Source organism: Sorex araneus, chromosome 3 (genome assembly GCF_027595985.1).
Source record: "Sorex araneus isolate mSorAra2 chromosome 3, mSorAra2.pri, whole genome shotgun sequence".
Lineage (NCBI taxonomy): Eukaryota > Metazoa > Chordata > Mammalia > Eulipotyphla > Soricidae > Sorex > Sorex araneus.
The window spans coordinates 7849696-7871054 of NC_073304.1; the positions used below are offsets into that span (position 1 = coordinate 7849696).

Below are 21359 nucleotides of genomic sequence, written 5' to 3' on the forward strand. Positions count from 1 at the left end.
TGCTCAGAAATCAATGATAAATATAATTATGTCAAAAGCACCCAAAAGGCAACTTGAAGGAGCTGACAATTTAATCACATAAATGACAACTACAATTAATTAAAACATTATTCAGCATGTTAAAAATGAGATGAGTTAACAGAGAAGAAAATAAAAAATAAAATCATTTGCCCCTACTAGATGTGACTATGCATCAACAACTCCTATTTCTTAATATTAATAATTAGGTGAAAAGAACTACTCCTTATTGTAGTAAGTATATTTTAGGGTAATCAAATATACCCAAAAAGACTTTTAAAAAAGCATTTCACCAAATAAAAATGCCATAAAAATTAAGAAGAAATGAGAGAATAATTTTTTAAAAAATCATTCTTTTGGACTTTATAAGGAAATGATTGACTCATGAAAAGATTTTCAACAGGTGATGAGAGGAATGTACACAAGGTACGTAGGAAATTGGGGATTCGAAACTGAAGAGCCAGTCAACCTCAGGTAACAATGCAGACAACAGGGGTGGCCATACTCGCATCAGACAACCTCGACTTCAGGCATAAAAAAATTAAAAGATCTCTTGATCATTTCTTAATGATCAAGAGATACATAAATCAGGAATAATTCAAACTCCTAAACATATATGTATCTAAAGAGGGACCAGGAAAGTACTATGAACAATTGATATTAGATTTGAAGGAAGACACTGATAGAAACACAGTAACAGCTGGAGACCTCAACCCTGCTCTGTCACTTCTCAATAGATCAACCAGACTAAAGCTCAGCAGGAAATAATGGCCTTGAAGGAAATAATGGAAGAAGAGGGGTTAGTACACACACAATGACTTTTCATCCGCCAAAAGATGAAAATGAACATGGGACATTCTCCAAAGTAGACCACATGCAGGGGGTATGTTGCCGCCAGCAGGTCAACCTATACCTGTGGGGCGAGTGCATCCGCAGCCTGATGGTGACTTCGACTTCTGGATACCCCAAAATTGCTGCTGTGCCTTTGGCCAGACCCCCAAGAAATTGGGGCCAAGTTTACCAAGAAATTAAATGGCCAAAAGATATGTATGTGGGAGACATACCCATAAACCACTCTGGCTCAGTTATAGAAGCTCATTTATTGGCCTTCTTTTAGAGACCCAGAAATCTCAAAAGAGATCAAAAGATTTAGTTAGGGCCTGTAGCACAGAGTTAGGCAGGAACCCCTGACTGAGAACGCCAGCCCCACTTGGATCGGGACTGGGCCTCCTCCCCCCAGGTTCCCAGTTTTCCAGTAGCTTGGCAGTCACACCCACAAACTGCACCCACACCCCCACCCCGCGTGCCATGTAATCTCATCAACGGCCAACACCCAGGGACTATAAACTAAAACTCCTGAAAGAGAGCACTCCACAATGTCCTGACCCTGCGCCAGGCTGTCCTTCACCAGGGCGCCCCAGAGGGGGGCGGGTGAGAGCCCTCCCCGCCCCAAGGGACCCAGCTCCGGCAGCCAAAAACCTCCACAACCCAACCACCACCACCCTCAAGGCCACCCCCCACCCCACGCGCTCAGGCCAAGCCTCACACACTCACACATGAGTGAAGTCCTACGGAACCCAGGTAATGCGGAACTTTGTGACCTTGGACTCTGGGCTCAACGGGACCAGGAGCGGAGATCCTCTGCCCACTTTCCCCAGTCTCTGGCGACCCAGGGGGTCCGCCCATAAGCCACCTCCTACCGGTGCCAGATAATCTCGACATCAGCCACCATCCAGACCACACGGCTGCTTCTCTCGAAAGGGAGCATAACATGAGGCCCCGTAACCATGCCACCAAACTTCTCGCCAGGCTGCTTCACACGGGGCGCCCCAGAGGGGGGCAGGTGAGAGCCCTCCCCGCCCCGAGGGATCCAGCCCCGGCAGCTAAAAACCTCCACAACCCAACTGCTGCCACGCTCAAGGCCGCTCCCCACACGCTCAAACTGAGCCTCACATACGAGTAAACATACTCCTGGACCATGCGACACATCATAAGACACTCCCTACCCATTCCCCATAATTACCACACCACATTTGATGGGGTTCAGACAGTAGGCAACAAACTATAGAGGGAAATATATATATATGCATATATATATATTTTCAGATATATATACCAAAGCTCACATCACCCAAACTTTAACAACATGTTAGTGATATCCTATAAAATGTCTTAATGGCTCCTGCCAAAACAGAACAATCTTCACACTGTTCCCTATATACACACTTTTTTGTAAGCATGTTCAGCAGTTCTTCATAACAGACAATACAAAATATATTGTTTCGGTTGTGCTCTGGGACAGGGATTGGGGTTTGGGATGGAAATATCCTGAGTTTGGTGATGGGAAGGTGTAATGGTGGTGGGATTGGTTTTTGAATATTGAATGTAATCAAGCGCTGTGAACTACCTTATAAAATTTAAAAAAAAAATTTTAAAGTAATGTGGAGTTCATGCCCAACTCAATCAGATTAATTAATGGCTGAATAAATAGCAGTGCTCCTACATTATAAAAAAATAGACCACATGGTGTGACACAAACTATATCTCTACAAAGAGAATAGAAATCATATAAACTATCCTACAAAAGTTAATCCAAAACATTAATGAAACTTAGAACTGGTTGTTATGAAAAGTAAAGAAACTTGATATACCACTAGCAAGACAAACAGAGAGAGAGAGAGAGAGAGAGAGAGAAACCAAATAAACCAAATCAGAAACAAAAGGGGGATGTCACAACAGTTACTACAGAAATTTAAAAAATCATCAGATTATTTTGAAAATCTGTATGCCACAAAACTAGAGAAATTAGAAGAAATGAATAAATTCTTGGACTCCTATAAACTTCCAACAAAATGTGAAATGCCTGAACAGACCTATCACTACAAAAGACGTCAAAATGGTAATCAAAAATCTCCCACAAAAGAAAGGCCCAGGCCCAAGAGCACTCACTAGTGAGTTCTTTCAAACCTCTAAAGAAGACCTACTGCTATTCCTAGTCAGACTCCTCTAGGAAACTGAAGTAGCAGAAACACTCTCAAATGTTTCTATGAAACAAACACTATCCTGATGTCAACAGCAGACAGAGACACCATAAAAAAGGAGAATTACAGACCGATATTCCTGATCAACTCAAAGATCCTCAACAAAATACTACTGAACCCAACACCTCATCAAAAAAAGACTTTACAGCATGACCAAGTGGGATTCATCCAGGGATGCAAGGATGGTTTAACATACACAAATCAGCCAACACAATATTCCCTATCGATAAAAGGAAAACTTCATAGCAGTCTGTCCTATAGCATTTTTTTTCTTCATAAAAGGCCAAAAAAAAGTAAGTTTCTGTAAGGCCTTTACTCGAAATATAAGGAGATTTCCAAGAATGAGAGGATGCAAGCACCACCTCCAGGCCTCCACACAGCTGTGTGCTGTGACGGCCACGGCTCCGGCCTCATCTCTCTCCATCGCTCTCCCAGAGGCCCTGCTGCTGCTCACACAGCCAGGCACAGCCTGCTGGGTCTCCCCTCAGCTGACTCCCCCTTCACACAGGCACATGCCTAATGCAGGCTGGCCAAGGGGGCTGGCTCCTGACCACCAGGGCCACCTACTGCCTGTTCTTTGTTGTGTTTTCACCCCTGGTGTGCTCTCTGCGTGGAGCCTCCTGGCCGACTGACTGGCCTCTTTCCGTTTAGAATGCAGTGAATACCCACTGCATCTTGTGAGATGAATAGATCAGTGAAATGAATCAATATTACAGCCATTAGGAATAGAATTAAAAATACAAATCTTTTTTTTTCTCCAAGGAATATTCAAATGAACTTTAAAAAAAAACCCATAAAAGTCCCTGAAATTCTTCCTGTAGGACCAGGACTAGACCAACCATAAATAAAACTAAAAGGAAGCAACAGACATATGCTCTTTGATTATGGAAAAATAACACCACAATGATAACATATCCATTTGGGGGGGGCTGATATACCTATCACTCTGCAGCCCTGATATCATCACTTTTGAGTGTGGAATCAGCTCTGTGGTATAGAAAGCAATAAAAGGTATCTTTCTCGCTTGAAGACTTTGTGTTTGATTGTTTTATACATAATCTACATGTCACTGTCACTATCATCCCGTTGTTCATCGATTTGTTCGAGCAGGCACCAGTAACATCTCCATCGTGAGACTTGTTGTTACTGTGTTTGGCATATTGAATACACCACAGGTAGCTTGCCGGGCTCTGCTGTGAGGGTGAGATACTCTTGGTAGCTTGCAGGGCTCTCTGAGAGAGACGGAGGAATCGAACCCAGGTCAGCCAGCATGCAAGGCAAACATCCTACCTGCTGTGCTATCAAGAGAAATCAATCTATATGACAAATCATTTTTTCCTCAATAAGTTCAAATACAAAATCATGATGTATGAAGAGGAAGTTTTCTAGAACATATGGCCATCCGTCCACTGATCTAGTCACTGCTCAGACCATTACTCGCTGGAACACAGTGCCATCAGTGTCCGTCTCCTTATTCCTTCTTACAGCCTCAGTTCTAAGAACAGGCTGCCATAGGGCAAATCCTCAAGGCAGTGACGACTAAAGACATTTATGACTATTCTGCTCAATTTTTGGCGAAATTTCATGCCTGGTGCATTCATGCTGACTGAATTTAACTCTTACCGGGACCAGCTGCTGTTGTCAAAATCACCTGAGATTGTACGTGTACAATGTTTTGCTTCGGTACATGAAATAACTGGTAGGGATGCCAGCTCGTGAAATGCAGAGCCCTTTCTAACGAAAGTTAAAAGGGGAATCAATAAGATCATTCCCCCTCTTTTTCAAATACTTTGAAACTAAAACTAACTTGGGGATTTTGAGATGGGTTTTAAGTTTTATGATGACTGCTTACTTTATGACTTCTATTGAGAATCAACAATGAAAATTAAAAGTACCTTTTTAACACTGCAATATATATGTGTGTATATATACATATATATTTATAATATATATGTATATATATATATATTATGTGGCATGGCAGAGCCTGGTAAGCTACCCGTGGCATATTCAATATGCCAAAAACAGTAAAAAGTCACAATGGAAACGTTACTGTTGTCTGCTCGAGCAAATCAACGAGCAACGCGATGACAGTGATACAGTGAGTGTGATATTCTGTGGACATTTTCTATACTTCATAAAGAGAGAACAGGCTGTCAGAGTAAACGCAAAGTGACACGTGGGTGAGAAGCATTCTCTCTGGGCTGTGGAAAAGGCAGAGCACATTATGGGGATCGTAGGGGAGAACATTCTTTCCCTATCCCCCCTTCTTTAACTCTGACTTTTAGGGTTATCCACACTGGGGCATGCTTGATTTTTGCATAGGCTTTAGCTGTTCTATGCCCTTCTCTACCGATATGGGGAAAAAAAGAAAGAGCAACCAGAGGAGAAGGAACTGAAGGCTTAGAGCAGGCGTAGCTACAAGCCACACAGGAGCGTGTGAGAGCAGAGAAGACACCCGGCCTATGGCACAGACCACTGAGCCTGCCAGCCCTGCTCTGCACAAAAAGTGTGCCGGTTTCTAACTGAAGAGCATTTACCCTCTCCCTGGCAGTACACAAACAGCAAAAACACATGAACACGTATGTGTGGGCACTTGCTCATGCACTGCACTCTCTGGGGCGTCCAGATCAAAGGGAGATCCCGTGGAGAGACGGAGGCAAAGCTGAGTTTCCCGCTCAGCGCCCGAGCCGCTGGCACACGCCCAGACCCTGCCCAATGAACTGAGTTGGTACTGGCGAGAAGCCGGTGCGAGTTCACAGGAATGAGGCAGAGGGTGCGAGCTCACATTGGTCATCATGATTGTGAACATTCTTTGCAAGAAACGATAATAAATCTGATCACTTGATATGACGTGTGGCAGACAGGAATATTTCTGCAGCAGCTTCTCGTGCGTTCTCCATTTTAAAGAGGCGGCCGCTCGCTGCTCGGCAGCCGTCAGGGCAGGGATCAGCTCCGGCAGAGAGGCCAACTGGAAAAGGAAACACCAGGAGAACCGGCGATATTACCAAGCAGTCAGCGCTAGCATTCGGTGCAAGTACTCAGTCCGACAGCACACTGGTAAGGGGAACAGCCTTGATCCTTTCCAAATTTAGGAGGCATCCTGGTTGTCATGGGGAGGTAACCGCACGATGCTATAAAGAATATTTTAAATTCCTAAGTAAAATGAAGAGTCGCCAGAGACCAAATCGTATAAGCAATGCCTGGGACTCAGCTCCCCTCTGGCTGACTCCAGCAGCGACTTCTCTGCCTAAGGAAAACTGTATCTGATTTTACTCTCAGCAGACTTGTGCTTTCTAAATCCCTGCCCGCTGTCCTTAGTTGCTATTCTTGGAATGACCTCTGCTGCTGATAAAAACTAAAAAGGAGGAATGTCAACTCCAGTGACAAGTAAAACTCAAAGCAGAATAACTGCAGAATGAATTTATTATCTTCCAGGGACCCTCTGCAGTGGGGGACTATGTGAAGTATTTCTTGTACATTCTTTCATTCAAAGAGTTTCTCATACATTCTCTCACTGAGCCTCACACAACTCTTCAGACGAAGACGTTGCCATCAGGGTTCTGATGATACACTGATTTACCTTATTATCTTGAACACTGCTCTCTCCGCCAGTACACATGAGCTCCAGGATCTCTGGAAGATGATCTATAAGTGCATCTAGTACCTTTAAACAGAGACAGCAATTATTTTTAGAGTGGTAACGAAGTCTCACTTAGGTTCATGTCACACTCAGCTTCTACAAAGGAACAGTGTTATTGACCACGTGATATTTTATGGGTTTCTATTCTGCTCCTCTACCAGCATCTTGCTGGGAATCCTTAGACACATGACCAACTGGGCATCACCAACTACTTTGATTACTTTTAAAGATTGATGAATATATCTGAGTCTTGATATTGTTTAAAGAGTCTAGACCTCAGGCCGCGACTTCCACACAACATCATGCTCAAAAGCTGCCTCGTCACTTTTTTGCAAGTGTCTTTAGTGAAAAGCCAACTGCAGAGATGTCTCAATGGCGATGGCTGGGTTTTGACAAGGTAGTCCCAATCATCTACCTGACCAGGAGAGACTACCGGTGACACCAAGTACATTCCCCAACGGTAAGGGGAGGAGATATGAAAGGTGATATAACGTATGATTGCAACTGTGCAGAATAAAAGCATTTGTAGGAGTCAGAGAAAAGGGGTACAGCACCCACCGAGCATGAGCAAGCCCTAAGTTTGATACCAACACCACACGCCCCCAGTCCCCAGCACCACTGAAAGAGTCAATGGCCTCCAAGCACCCCAGGCCCACACAGAGAGGCAGAGCACTGTGGAAAGAGCCCCAGGACCCTGAGCACCACTGAGTGTGGCCTTTATAAACTGTCAAAAAAATTAAGCCACAAATATTTTGAAACTTTTCCAGAGAAACGCACCAAAAAGTCTTTATATAGAAAATGAAAAAAATCTAAGGAAATAGTAACATGGCTGTAAGATGTTATTTTGTCTACTTTTTGGCAATTCCAAAATTTTCACGAACAACTGCATATATACATATATATATATTTTTTTTTAAAAAAACAGGCTATGCTTTAAAACTAGTTTTAACTGTTCCAATTTCAAGTTTATGATAGTAACTCGAGGCTTCAGGGCCTATGAGACAAAAGTTTATGCAAGTCCCAAGAAATTGAAGAAAATGGCACTGATATATTCAAACAGCATGAAGGGAATAAAAAAAATAGTAAAATAATTACAAATTACCTCCAGTGACTCATCTTCTAATAACGTTATCAGTTCTTTATGTATTAAATATACTCCAGAATCCAGAAGCTTAGAAACCTACAATGGAGCAATACGGTCTCTTAGATTTACAATTACTAGACATACAAAGGTCATAATAATAATTTTTTAAATACAACCCATTAGGGGCCAGATGGACAGTAAAGCAGGTAAGGTGCTTGCTTGCCTTTCACATGTCCAACCCGGGTTTGATCTCTGGAACCCCACAGAGTCCCCCCAGCCCGTCAGGAGTGCTCCCTGAATACAGAGCCAGGAGTAAGCCCTGGGCACAGCCAGGTGTGGCCCAAACAAATCTCATTAGATATCTCTCAAAATAAAGCTAGGCTACATTATAAATCTAAGATCAGGATACAGAAAACGGCAAGTGCACACATAACCAGTTTTTTAGCCTACTTTATAGCATGTTAGACTGATGGGGAACAAAGTATAGAAAAATGAATTTATCAGAGCCCGTTTCCATAGCGTAAGTAATACACAGCTAGGGAAGTTCCCAGCTCTGACTAAAACAACAGGGGTCAGGGGCTATCCCAGACACGGCAACAGTTGTCCAACTCCAGGCTCATAGATGGCCGTGTCCTACTCAGGGCACATGGTGACAGGGACACAGACAACCCCAAAGGCAAGCCGAACACCAGACTTCCATCAGCATGGGAGGACAGGAGAGATCAAGGCTGCCAGAACACCTGTCAGTGATTTTCTTCTTTCCCTCCAAACTCAAAGACCACAGAGGCAAGTTTACCAGCCTCTGCTTCACCTGGATTTTGTTCCCCACATCCTGGGCTTCTGAGTAAGGTTTTATTTGGTGAGGGAGAGGGGAAGAGATTAGGGGAGATTCCTGGGGTTTGTTTTAAAGAATTTTAGGGTTTACATAAGACAGGAACTGAGAGGAACCTTGGGACACAGCCGAGGATGGCAGGCTCTCTGGCGACAGGTGGGGTACTGGAATGATGTATGCATGAGAATTATGTAGCCGTATTGTACATTTGACATATGTTTGTGTATATGTCATTCATAATGTATATGAACGGCTATAACAGGTCTGGAGAAATAGTATAGGGAGTAGGAAGCTTGCCTTGATTGAGATGACCTGGGTTCAATCTCTGGTACCCCATCATGGACTCAAGGCAGTCACATGATGGGGTCATGTCACACCTCCAGGAGTGACCCCTGAGTGCAGAGCCAGGAGTAAGCCCTGAGTACTGCCAGCTGTGGCCCAAAAACCAAAATCACATTAAATAAACAACACATGAAAGAACTATAACAAACACAATACTTTCACTGTTGACACTTAATATGTATGTATGCATTTGTGGGGAGGTGTTGCTAGTTTTTTCTCTTTCCCTGGAATTGCAGTACAAATATCCTTTCCTTTCTTGATGTTCCTTTAATCACATATAAACATCTATGTATATGTTAAGAATGAATTCTTTTCTACATTTTGCTTTTTAAGCACACACACACACACACACACACACACACATATATATATATAAAATGCCTCCAAGTCACCTGTATCTACTATATATGTAGTATAGTAGAGTACATATATATATATATACTATAGTAGATACAGGTGGCTTGGAGGGATTTTATATATATATATATATATATATACATATATGTATGTGTGTGTGTTTGTGTGTGCTTAAAAAGCAAAATGTAGAAAAGAATCCATTCTTAACATACACATAGATGTTTATATGTGATTAAAAGAACATCGAGAAAGGAGTGATAGCACAGCAGGTAGGGCGTTTGCCTTATACGCGGCCAACCCGGGTTTGATGCCTTCGTCCCTCTCGGAGAGCCCAGCAAACTACCAAGAGTATCTTGCCCACCCGGCAGAGCCTGGCAAGCTCCCCGTGGCATATTCGATATGCCAAAAACAGTAACAAGTCTCCCAATGGAGAGTTACTGATGCCCGCTCGAGCAAATCGATGAACAATGGGACAACAGTGCTACAGTGCTAGTAACGCGTTTAGTAAACAAACAAAAGAAAAACTTTATCTATATGGTTGCTTCTGCCTTGTTGAAAATATTTTGAGAAGAATTACATTTTTCTGAACACCACTGAACACCAAGAATAAACCTAGCACACAGTAAAGTAGTTACGATTGGATCTAAACTATAATACTGTTAGGGAAATGTCAAAGCTGCCTTTGTTTTATTTTATTTTATTTTTTTTGGTTTTTGGGTCACACCTGGCGATGCACAGGGGTTACTCCTGGCTCTGCACTCAGGAATTACTCCTGGCGGTGTTCAGGGAACCATATGGGATGCTAGGATTTGAACCCGGGTCGGCCGCATGCAAGGCAAACGCCCTACCCGCTGTGCTATCACTCCAGCCCCCTGCCTTTATTTTAAAGGACAAACTTACTCAGTCAAGTGAAGTGCAACACCAACAGTGCCCTCACGGTATGATCAGGAGAATATAAAAACTAGCCACCCAGCCAACAGCTAGATCAGACTTTTCTAGCCTACCACCCCATTTCAGGAAAAAAAAAAAAAAAACCTCAGTGTCCCTCATGGAAATCTACCTTCTTTAAGCAAACAAACAGAAAGTGGCCCCCAATTACACCCAAGGCTACTGTCAGCCCCTGGATGGTTCCATTGCTCCCCAAGGGGGAACCATTGCCCAGTTAAGGAAAAACTGAGCTAGGTCAATAATTTCCAAACTTAGCTAGTGAGAGTACAGAAATGAAGGCATTGCCTTGAATGCAGCCAAGCTGGTTCAAACCCCAGCATTGCGGGTGGTCCCTGGGCACAACCAGGAGTGACCCCTGAGCTCAGAGCATCAGCTGGGTGTGGTTCAAAAGATTTTTTAATTAAAAATAAAAACCTCAGGGGCTGGAGCGATAGCACAGAGGGTAGGGTGTTTGCCTTGCACGTGGCCGACCCGGGTTCAAATCCCAGCATCCCATATGGTCCCCTGAGCACCGCCAGGGGTAATTCCTGAGTGCAGAGCCAGGAGTAACCCCTGTGCATCGCCAGGTGTGACTCAAAAAACAAAAACAAACAAACAAAAAAAACCTCAATGTCCAGACACTTCTACCAGTGACATATTGTCACCCCATTGCTCATCGATTTGTTCAAGCGGGCACCAGTAACGTCTCTCATTGAGAGACTTATTGTTACTGTTTTTGGCATATCCAATACGCAGGGGTAGCTTGCCAGGCTCTGCTGCTTGGGCTCGATACTCTCGGTAGCTTGCCGGGCTCTCCAAGAGGGGCAGAGGAATAGAACTCGGGTCGGCCAAGTAAAAGGCAAACGCCCAACCGCTGTGCTATCCTCCGGCCCCCAACAGTGACATATACTCATTTATTTAGTACAGACATACTAGGTCTGAAAATGCAGAAACATGAAAATGCAGTGTTAAGGAATGAAGGAAATAAACATAAACAGAAAGAACGATGTTGCATAAATACTGCATTCTCAGACTTCTGTCTGCGGCCATCTCTGGAGATGACACAGATGAGTGCAAGCATGTGTGGAAATCAAGGCCAGTGCCAGCTTACTGCATCGTGGGCACATTATTCTACCCCACTGACCAATGCCCTCTGCCTCCTCACCCCCTACCCATGGCCCCACTTCGAAACTAAATTACAGAAGTATATTTACAAGGATGACTTAACTGTGAAACCCCAGAATGATTTTAATTAATTAAACCATTTAACGGGAATATGTCCTAGATTCTGCACAAAGACACGCTGATTTCATTCATGTAGGGGATGGGGGGGGGGCAAGAAACTAACAGTGTCACCCAACCACAAAAAAAAATGTATTAAATAAACATTTATAAAGTGGTAAGAGTAGGTTGCATGTTATAACCAAATAATGCTGACATGAAAGCAATGAAGGAGAGAAAGTACTCTCACTGAGCAGATCACACTGCTTAGGAAGGGAGTATTTTATTATACCACCTACACAGATATTTCGATGTGACAGTTTCAAGGCTGACTTATAATACTTTATACACATTTACTGGATAGCATGCATATGTTCACTGCAATGATTAAAGATACCTGCCTCAAATTTCAACCTCAAGAGCTAAAAAATCAAATTGATCATTAAAGTTCCAATTCACTCTTGCCCTTAAATGACAGGAAGTTGTTTAAAATGGCTGAATACAAGAGCTGTACTCAGGAAACACAACCCATCTGCAATAAGAACACAACGAAATAATCAATTCTCCTATTGTTTTCAAGTTCTAAACTTTTGAGTTTAGGTCCAAGATTGAATATAAATCTTACACAGTACACAAAACTGAAATATCCACACCACAATGTCTAGGGTATAATAAATAGATGAATTAATGATCACTGTATCACTGTCATCCCATTGTTCATCGATTTGCTCGAGCAGGTGCCAGTAACGTCTCTATTCATCCCTGTTGCATACTAATGTAGCCCGATGGCATATTGAGGGATCTTTCAGGGTCAGGGGAATGAGGACCATCATTGTTACTGTTTTTGGCATATGGAGTAAGCCACGGATAGCTTGCCAGGCTGTGCCGTGCAGGTGGAATACTCTCAGTAGCTTGCCGGGCTCTCCAAGAGGGACAGAGGTTTTTGGGGCAGCCGCTAATTGAGGTGTTCCCAGTCTACCGAATGTAAGCTTTTGGTCAACTGGCATGTTGTAACGATCTGCACACTGACAAACACGCACCTGCCTGCGTCTCTGGGCAGCACCTGGGACATCTGCAGCCTCAGATTAATGATCAATGAATAAAATTTATTTATACAAATGAATTTTGCAAATACTAAAAAGGGAATTAGGGGAATTTTTAAGGTAAGATTTATGACCTGAATATGAAAGAGATATGGAGTCCATTACAATAAATCTGCAAACAAGTGCACAAAATATCAATAAATCATCTAGTATATATAGAATGAACAACACAGGTAAAGTAACATCACTCCTTCAGACTTACTTCATAAAAGCAAATAGCAATAGTGTGTCTGACTGGTACTTCTGGGTCATGGCAAAGGCAGAAGAATGTAGAATAGAGTTCCATGTGGAAGTTTTTAGGATCAACAAAGACAATCATGGCCTGGTGGAGGTAGGAGAAAAGAGGTTGAGTGAGAAGAAAAGAATAACAAGCATGAAAATCAGGTTACCTACTCAAAAGCCAGGACCTCACAATCATAATTTACTTAGAAATAACATTTGGAGAATCAATGGTATGCATGTAATTTTGATTTATGTAGAGAGATAAATACAAATCATAATAATAGTTACTTAGTACCTATTATGTGTACCAGACATTATGCTAAGCTTCAAGTGCCAATAGGGGGATACTTTTACATAGCTATCTCTTTACATAATTTTTAAGTTTTAAATAAAATGTTTAACCAATACAAAAACGTGACTTATTACCGGAAAGTTATAAGCACAGTTCTTTCGTACTGAAATATATTTCTTCTCCTGCTCTAAGATTTGGGATGCAATCTGGTTTTCATTGTGTCCATTTTCTTGTTGCAATCCCAATGTACAAAGTTTCTTATAAAACTCCAAAAATCTCAAGTGTTGATCTGGAGTAAAAATTCCTAAAAAAAATGTAAAACTCAATCTTTTAACTGAAAACAAAAAAAATTTAAAGAAAATATCAAAGTATGATAAAAAGGTAACTGGATCCAAAATCTAAACTGTTAAAGAGATCACAAATAAAAACATGAGGTAAGACTAGCTACTATAAAGAAAGTTAATAGGTGAATCATACTGTTTCACCTTCTATGTTAATTTTACTGTTTTGATTTCACTAGTATAAACTATTGAAACACCATGTAGGAACTACACCTGTGTTAATGTCTACATCACTTATCACACTTTAGAGCACTAGCATGTCACTATAATAATACCGTGCCCATCCTTAAAATTTACTCATGGTAAATATCCTAAAATCACCTGCAGAAAACACATGTTTCTGCTGCAGAAGATCCTAAAAACTGACTCTAAAAAATAGCCAAGTAAACTCAAAATAGTTTTGATCAATTAATAGACAAGTTTATGTGTTTATTTTTTTGGGTTTGAGGGGCACACCCAGAGATGCTCAGGGTCTACCCCAGCAGCTCTCAGGGACCAGGGATAAACAGTGCCAGGGATCAAATTCAAGTCTGCTGCGTTTAAGGCAAGCTCCTTCATCCCAGTTGGATCCCTCTGGCTCCTGGCTGGGTGCATTAATTAGCCATCTAGTGAACATAGGAATTTACATATTGCAAAATAGATACATTTTTTTCAACAGTCAATTAAAAGGTCTACAAACTTCATTAAAAATTCCTTAGCTGCATTGCAACCTGTATCAATGAAACCACATTCGAGTGAGTCACCAGTGGTTTACACCAGCGCCAAGGTGCCAATGTGCTAGGTAATTATGTGTTAATTAATGTCAATTATAATTAATTATTATAGTAAGCTAAGAACTAAGTAATACATTCAAATGCCAGAAACAATGGATACTATTCTATAGTCGATGCTTAAAACTCACATGATATATTGTATATTCACCAAATGACTAATAAGGTTATACTATTCACCGACTGTTAACACACCTGTTTCTATTATTAACTGTCAACTTAAACATAAATACACAAATATCCAGAATCTTAAAGGCTTATGTCTACTTCTCTCTGTTATTGCTCTTACAAATAGATTCTATTAATGAAAAGGCCATTCTTAAAATTATATCTTCAAAATTCTAAACTCTTAAAAGTTTACGACTAAAAATCTGAGGTCTGGCAGCTAAGATGAAAGAAAAGGGGAAAGGTTATACAAATCATTAGAATATATCATACCATATAGTCCATGACAAAGTTTTCCCAAATGGAAAGATAAGGAAATGAGAATTGATTCATCTGCCTTGAAAGATTTTTCACAAAATGACTTCACTAAGGGAAATATAGTTTCACTTCTGTCATCTAGGAAACAAAAGAAAATTAAACCCATTGTAGATCCAAGAAATTAATACATCTCCATAAACTTCAGAAATTACAATTGTTCTATAGTAGTTGATATCATCTGGAGGGGTGCAGGGATGCGTAAGGAGGAGAACTAAAAATAATCAAATCCTGGGGGCCAGAGAGATACTACAGCAGATGGAGCATGTGCCTTGTATGTGGTTGGCCCAGGTTCAATTCGAAGCATCCCTATGATCCCCCAAGCACCACCAGGAGTAATTCCTAAGTGCAGAGGCAGGAGTAACCCCTGAGCACCACCACATGTGGCCCTAAACCTGAAATAAATAAAAAAATGTAATTTTGAATGTCAAGCCAAGACATTTATACTTCAAACTGTGGGCCAGAAGGAAATAGAATATGAAGAATGAATACATATTAAAAAGATGAAATAGAGGATTGATTGAGTTTATTTCTGAGGAATAAAAGGAATTCTAACACATGAGGGGCTACAAGCAACTTTCTAGATTCCTATGAATGCATCTCAGATGATGCTGAAGTGTATCCCCATTTTATTATTTCATTTTTGTTCAAAATTAAGTTAACTTATAATAATGTTCTTTCTAATTAATTTATTCACTTTGTTTCTTACCTAACTCTTCTTTAAAATAACTGGTTTTGGGCTGGAGCGATAGCACAGCAGGTAGGGTGTTTGCCTTGCACGCGGCCGACCCAGGCTTGATTCCCAGCATCCCATATGGTCCCCTGAGTACTGCCAGGAATAATATTCCTGAGTGCAAAGCCAGGAGGAACCCCTGTGCATTTCCAGGTGTGACCCAAAAAAATAATAATGAAAACTGAAAAATAAATGTTTTTAAGTATAATGTTTTAAGGCCCTTAATTTATGTCACATAATATAAGCAGGCAAAAAATGGGTAAAAAAAATCATACCAATTAAGAATCCAAACAAGTATAAATCATCCAAAAATACAGTCCCTTTTTAATAAATGGCATAAGGCAGGAATCTGCAAAAAAAAAATTTGTAAATGTTCTAATCTTTGCAGTGTATCTGTTCACAACTGTCACTTCTAGCATAATATGAAAACAGTTGCAGAGAAAAATCATACATCAGTAAGTGGACATGGCCTTGTTCCAATGAGCTTGATGTGCAAAAACAAGTGCACAGGATTTGGTCACTCAAAGTTTGCCCATCCTTGGTCGAAGGAGTCTGGAGAGCCAAGAGAGAAAACTGTCTATGAAAAGGACCCCAAAGGGACTGGAGCAATAGTACAGCAGGGAGGGCATTTGCCTTGCACACGGCGTACCCGGGCTTGATTCCCAGCATCCCATATGGTCCCCCGAGCACCTGCAGGAGTAATTCCTGAGTGCATGAGCCAGGAGTAACCCCTGAGCATCGCTGGGTGTGACCCAAAAAGCAAAAAAATAAAAAAAATAATAAAAGTCTGTCCTACAGCTACCTGTCCCCCCACCTGTGATACAAAACCCGGAGAAGTAGCGGTTTGAGAAGCCAAGAGGCGCCCCCAGGAAGGTGTAGGTGTACCTGTGTCAAAGATGTCGAGCAGATTAACCAGCGTTTCAAAGGCTGCAAGCCGGACGCTGCTGCCTTCATCACTGAAGAGCTCTATCAACTCGGGGAGCACCACACTTTTTGTAAGTTCTGTCCTGCAGCAATAGAAATAGAAGCAGTGGGAGGGGAAAAATCAAGTCAATAAAACTATAGAATTATAAGAATATGTCACTGGGCCAGGTGTGGGAGATAACGGGAGGGATTATCTTAAAGATATGCGTGGCCACAGCTCTCCAAAAGCGTGCAGTCTGGTTGGAGAGGGTGACAGAAACATTAGAAACGTTAATAGTCATTGAATAAGCATTTAAACCCCTCTGGGTTCTCTTGGCACAGTGTTATTCCCTACAAATATATTAATGATTAGTTCACGTGGAACTATATCAATTTCAATGCAGTTTAACCATCTTAAGAAGTTCTAGAAGAGGGTCAGAGTGATAGCACAGTGGTAGGGCATTTGCCTTGCATGCGGCCGACCTGGGTTCGATCCCCGGCATACCATATGGTATCCCGAGCATGGCCAGGAGCAATTCCTGAGTCCAGAGCCAGGAGTAACCCCTGTGCATCGCTGGGTGTGACCCAAAAAGAAAAAAAAGTTCTAGAAAATGCTCATGGACAAATTTGAAAAGCTTATCAATATTAACTGTAGAAGCCCAAATAAATTCAGCTTATGTAGATTTTTTAGGGGTCACTGCTGTCACTGTCATCCCGTTGTTCATCGATTTGTTCGAGCGGGCACCAGTAATGTCTCTCAATGTGAGACTTATTGTTACTGTTTTTGGCATATCCAATACGCCACGGGTAGCTTGCCAGGCTCTGCCATGAGGGCGCAATACTCTCAGTAGCTTGCAGAGCTCTTTGAGAGGGGTGGAGGAATCGAACACAGGTCGACTGCGTGAAAGGCGAATGCCCTACCGCTGTGCTATCGGCTAGTTTTTCATTCACTTCACAAGAACCCATTTCTACAAGTAAGGATCGTATGTGATACCAGACACTCCCCGCCTAAAAGTCTCAAACACGACATAAATGTTTGGGGGGAGGAGATACTTATAATGCAATTACAGATGGTCGCTACTCAGTTCTTTGGTTGTTTTATTGTATTGGGGGGGAGTCATACCCCATGTTGCTCAGGGATCACTCCCGGCAGGGGCTGGGGAAACATGTGAGGTTCCGGGGATTGAACCCAGGTCTGCAGACTGCAGCAAGAGCCCCGCCCACTGTACTATCACTCAGGCCTCGATACTCTGCTTCTACTTATTCACCATAGTAAGAGACCAGTACAAGGACAAACACTTTAATAAAAGGGGTGGCTTAGGACATGGCCAACTTTCTTCAGTTAAGGTGGAAGAGGGCATGAATTTAGAAAGTCACAGTATTAAGAAAAATCATAAGGACATTAAAAAACAAGTCAGTAAGAGTTGCAGAAAGCTCCAACATTGCAAACAGCACAAAGAGTCTGAGACAACATTGGAAAGTGGAGTTTCTTCTCTGACCGACAAGGTTATGAGGTGCCTATCCAGTAGGGGACCACGTGTGACGAATACGTACTTAACATGAGGTCATTAAAGCTGAGGAACCGGCACTTTCGTATCATAGTTCTTAACTTAAATGGAATCAGACACCTGTAGCAAGCAACTCACTTACTGACAATATGGCTGGAAGGCAAAGGCCTGAACAACCAGAGGATCAAAGATTGTTTTTAAGAAACTATGACCCGGGTTCAATTCCTCCATCCCTCTCAGAGAGCCCGGCAAGCTACAGAGAGTATCCCACCCCCGAGGCAGAGCCTGGCAAGCTCCCCGTGGTGTATTCGATATGCCAAAAACAGTAACAACAGGTCTCACAATGGAGACGTTACTGGTGCCTGCTAGAGCAAATTGATGAGCAATGGGATGACAGTGCCACCCTATATAAAGGGATATACAAAGGGACATACATATACCTTCCAGTATCTGTATTGCAAACCATAATGACCTTAAGGAGAGAAAGGGGGGAAGGGTTGCCACAAAGGGAGGGGGGTGGGGGGACCGTGGGGGGAAAACTGGGACACAGGTGGTGGGAAATGTGCACTGGTGAAGGGATGGGTGTTGGAACATTGTATAACTAAAACCCAAACATGGACAACCTCTTAACTGTATCTCACTGTGATTCACTTCAAAGGTTTTTTAAGAAACTACCTTATGTGAGAGTTATTACTATTACCAGCAGTCTACAGGCATTCACTAAACACAGAAGGCAGGGAAGCTAGTCAAAGGACTGAGTGTGTCCCTGAGGGCTGCCCAACAGTACTGCATCACTTGGTTCAGCACCTTCCTATCAGGCCAGAAGAGTGAGCGAGAAACAAGTATTGCCAGAGGCCCCCCAGGCCAGTCTTCAGAAATCCAAAAGAAAGGAAAATGGGGGTGGGGTGGGGGGAGGGGTGCAGAGAGTGAATATAAGGGTTAAGGCACTTGCCTTGCACACGGCCAAGCCCTGTTCAATCCCCGCAGCACGTACAGTATCTCAGGAGTGAGCCCTGAGCACAGAGCCAGGAATAAGCCCTAAGCACCATTAGGTATGACCCAAAAGAGGAAAAAAGGAGAGAGGGAGGAAGAGAGGAAGGGAGAGAGAGAGGGAGGGAGAGAGTGAGGGAAGAAGCAGACTAGGGATGTAGCTCAGGGATCATAAATGGCAGTAACAGCTGGAGCGATAGCATAACGGGTAGGGCATTTGTCTTGCACACAGCAGACCCGGGTTCCATTCCAGCACCCCATATGGTCCTCCAGCACTGTCAGGAGTAATTCCTGAGTGCAGAGACAGGAGTAACCCCTGTGCTTCGCCAGGTGTGACCCAAAAAGCAAAAATAAAATAAAATAAAATAAAATAAATGGCGGTGACTGCACTGACACTTGGAAACGCCAACAGGGCAGGGCATCCAAGTCAAGGCTTCACACGTGCCAAGCGCCACCCCCTGCCCCCAGATCCTAGATGGGAATTTTCTTCTTTCTAACTAGATTAAATTCACTAAGAAATTCTGTACAGAAATAACATCTTATTATCCAAAATATAAACACAAACACAAAACATAAAAATGAATTAAAATAACCATTCACTTAGAGAACTGTGCGACGTGTCCAATTGTGTGTTGCCTTGGTAGACTTTCATCTTATTATAAAACATCTCTTTTGAACTTCCTAATCTACAAATAAAAGCGAAAAATAAAACCAATGGGAGAACTTGAGGATCTAGTTGTATAAAATGCTTAAGTGTTTAAACTAGAGCCTGGCCCATAGTAAATATTGTGTAGCACTGTAGCACTGTCATCCCGTTGTTCATCGATTTGCTCGAGCAGGCACCAGTAATGTCTCCATTGTGAGACTTGTTGTTACTGTTTCTGGCACATCAAATATGCCATGGGTAGCTTGCCAGGTTCTGCCGTGTGGGTGGGATACTCTCAGTGGCTTGCTGGGCTCTCCGAGACGGAAGAAGGAATCAAACCCCGGTCAGCTGCGTACAAGGCAAATGCCCTACCCACTGTGCTATCACTCCAGCCCTATTTAGATTAGTTCTTATGTAAACTTCAATGTAACTAATTGCTTAGATTATATCTAATACAGGCAAAGGAATAAGAGAAAATTTTCTATGCCGTATAACTCTAAATTTATGCTCATTCCCGAAGCAGGAAGATACCTTGCATCTTTGCCAACCATGCAGTTTTATCAACTTTTCCAATTTCATTGGCAAAAGAAGTATTTTTGCTATTGCAATTATCTCTATTATCCAATGTCTGCCGAGCTGACTACATCTTTTACCCAGTTGTAGGCACCTAAAAGAAAGGATTGGATCTTTTTTGCTGTATCACACATTTGGCACATAGTACTTAATGGTGACAGCCCAAAGTAAATCCATTAAATCTATATTTTTCTGACAACTAATGACTTTGACTATGTGCTTGTGAGTCACATGTATTTGTTCTTTGTAAAACGTTGCTCCTGTTTTTTGTCTGTCACATTATACAAATTGGAGGGCAATAAGGTATCTTGCTTAACCTACATATAGATGATACAAATAGTTTCCCTCCATTATTTCCTCTAGGGAACTGGATATACATGATACATTTCTCAAAAAGCCAGCTAATACTTTACAATCTATTTATGAGAACATTTTCTTCTTGCCTTCGCATTTATTCCAGCCCTGTCTGGGGCAGAATTCCAGGTCATGATCCTTTCTACCCTGCTGACTTTTACTTAAGCAGATGGAACAGAAGTCAGAGAACAGTAGCGCTGTAGCACTGACATCCTGTTGTTCATCAATTTGCTTGAGCGGGCACCAGTAACGTCCCCATTGGGAGATTTCTTGTTACTGTTTTTGGCATATCAAATACGCCACAGGTAGTTTGCCAGGTTCTGCTGTGCGGGCAGGATACTCTTGGTAGCTTGCCGGGCTACTCGGTGGATTCGAATCCAGGTCGGCCGAGTGCAAGGCAAATGCCCTACCCACTGTGCTATTGCTCCAGTCCCAGAGAACAATACGATCACATTATCTTTCTAGAAGTCGAGACGCCGATGATAATAATTATCTCCCACCCATGGAGATGGCTGTAACATGGCACGGTAGCTGTGTGTCCAACTTTCAGACCTGGTGTGGACGATATGAATCTGGGGCTGATGAGGACCACAGGAAAGCAACAGGGAGTGGAGGACTCCTCTCGTTCTTGCTGCCTCCTCCACGCCTCTCCTAGAGTCTGGCCTGAAGAAACAGTGGGGCCGGACAGCCCCCACCGCCCTTTTCCACAGAGTTGCCTCCAGAGCTTCTGATTAGCCACCCCCTCCACGTCCCCACTTCATCAAGAGTCTTTTTAGCAGCAGACAAAAACCCGGCAGAGGACAAGAACTAATCACCAGCCCATTATGACTGAATCCCACCATCTGCCTCTCGAGGCAATCACGGAGCTGCTGCTTTGTGACTGTGTGTCGGTGTTGACTGAGCACGGGGAACGCACTCGACTGGGGGGAGGCAATTCAAGGAACCCGACTGCCCAACTCAGCCGTAAGTTGTGCCCTAA

The 21359-nt window shown here is 42.5% G+C and overlaps 1 protein-coding gene across 1 annotated transcript in view; it reads right to left on the minus strand.

Moving 5' to 3' along the window:
• The window catches only part of PPP4R4 (protein phosphatase 4 regulatory subunit 4), a 101946-nt gene that overhangs the window by 25969 nt on the left and 54618 nt on the right, over positions 1-21359 (minus strand). Inside the window, exons 8-14 of the mRNA XM_055133406.1 lie at positions 16292-16413; positions 14632-14754; positions 13217-13386; positions 12771-12890; positions 7805-7882; positions 6643-6726; positions 5848-6030 (exon numbers count right to left, since the gene is read on the minus strand). Of these exons, the coding sequence (XP_054989381.1) occupies positions 5848-6030; positions 6643-6726; positions 7805-7882; positions 12771-12890; positions 13217-13386; positions 14632-14754; positions 16292-16413 (880 nt within the window). The remainder of the gene's footprint in view (positions 1-5847; positions 6031-6642; positions 6727-7804; positions 7883-12770; positions 12891-13216; positions 13387-14631; positions 14755-16291; positions 16414-21359) is intronic.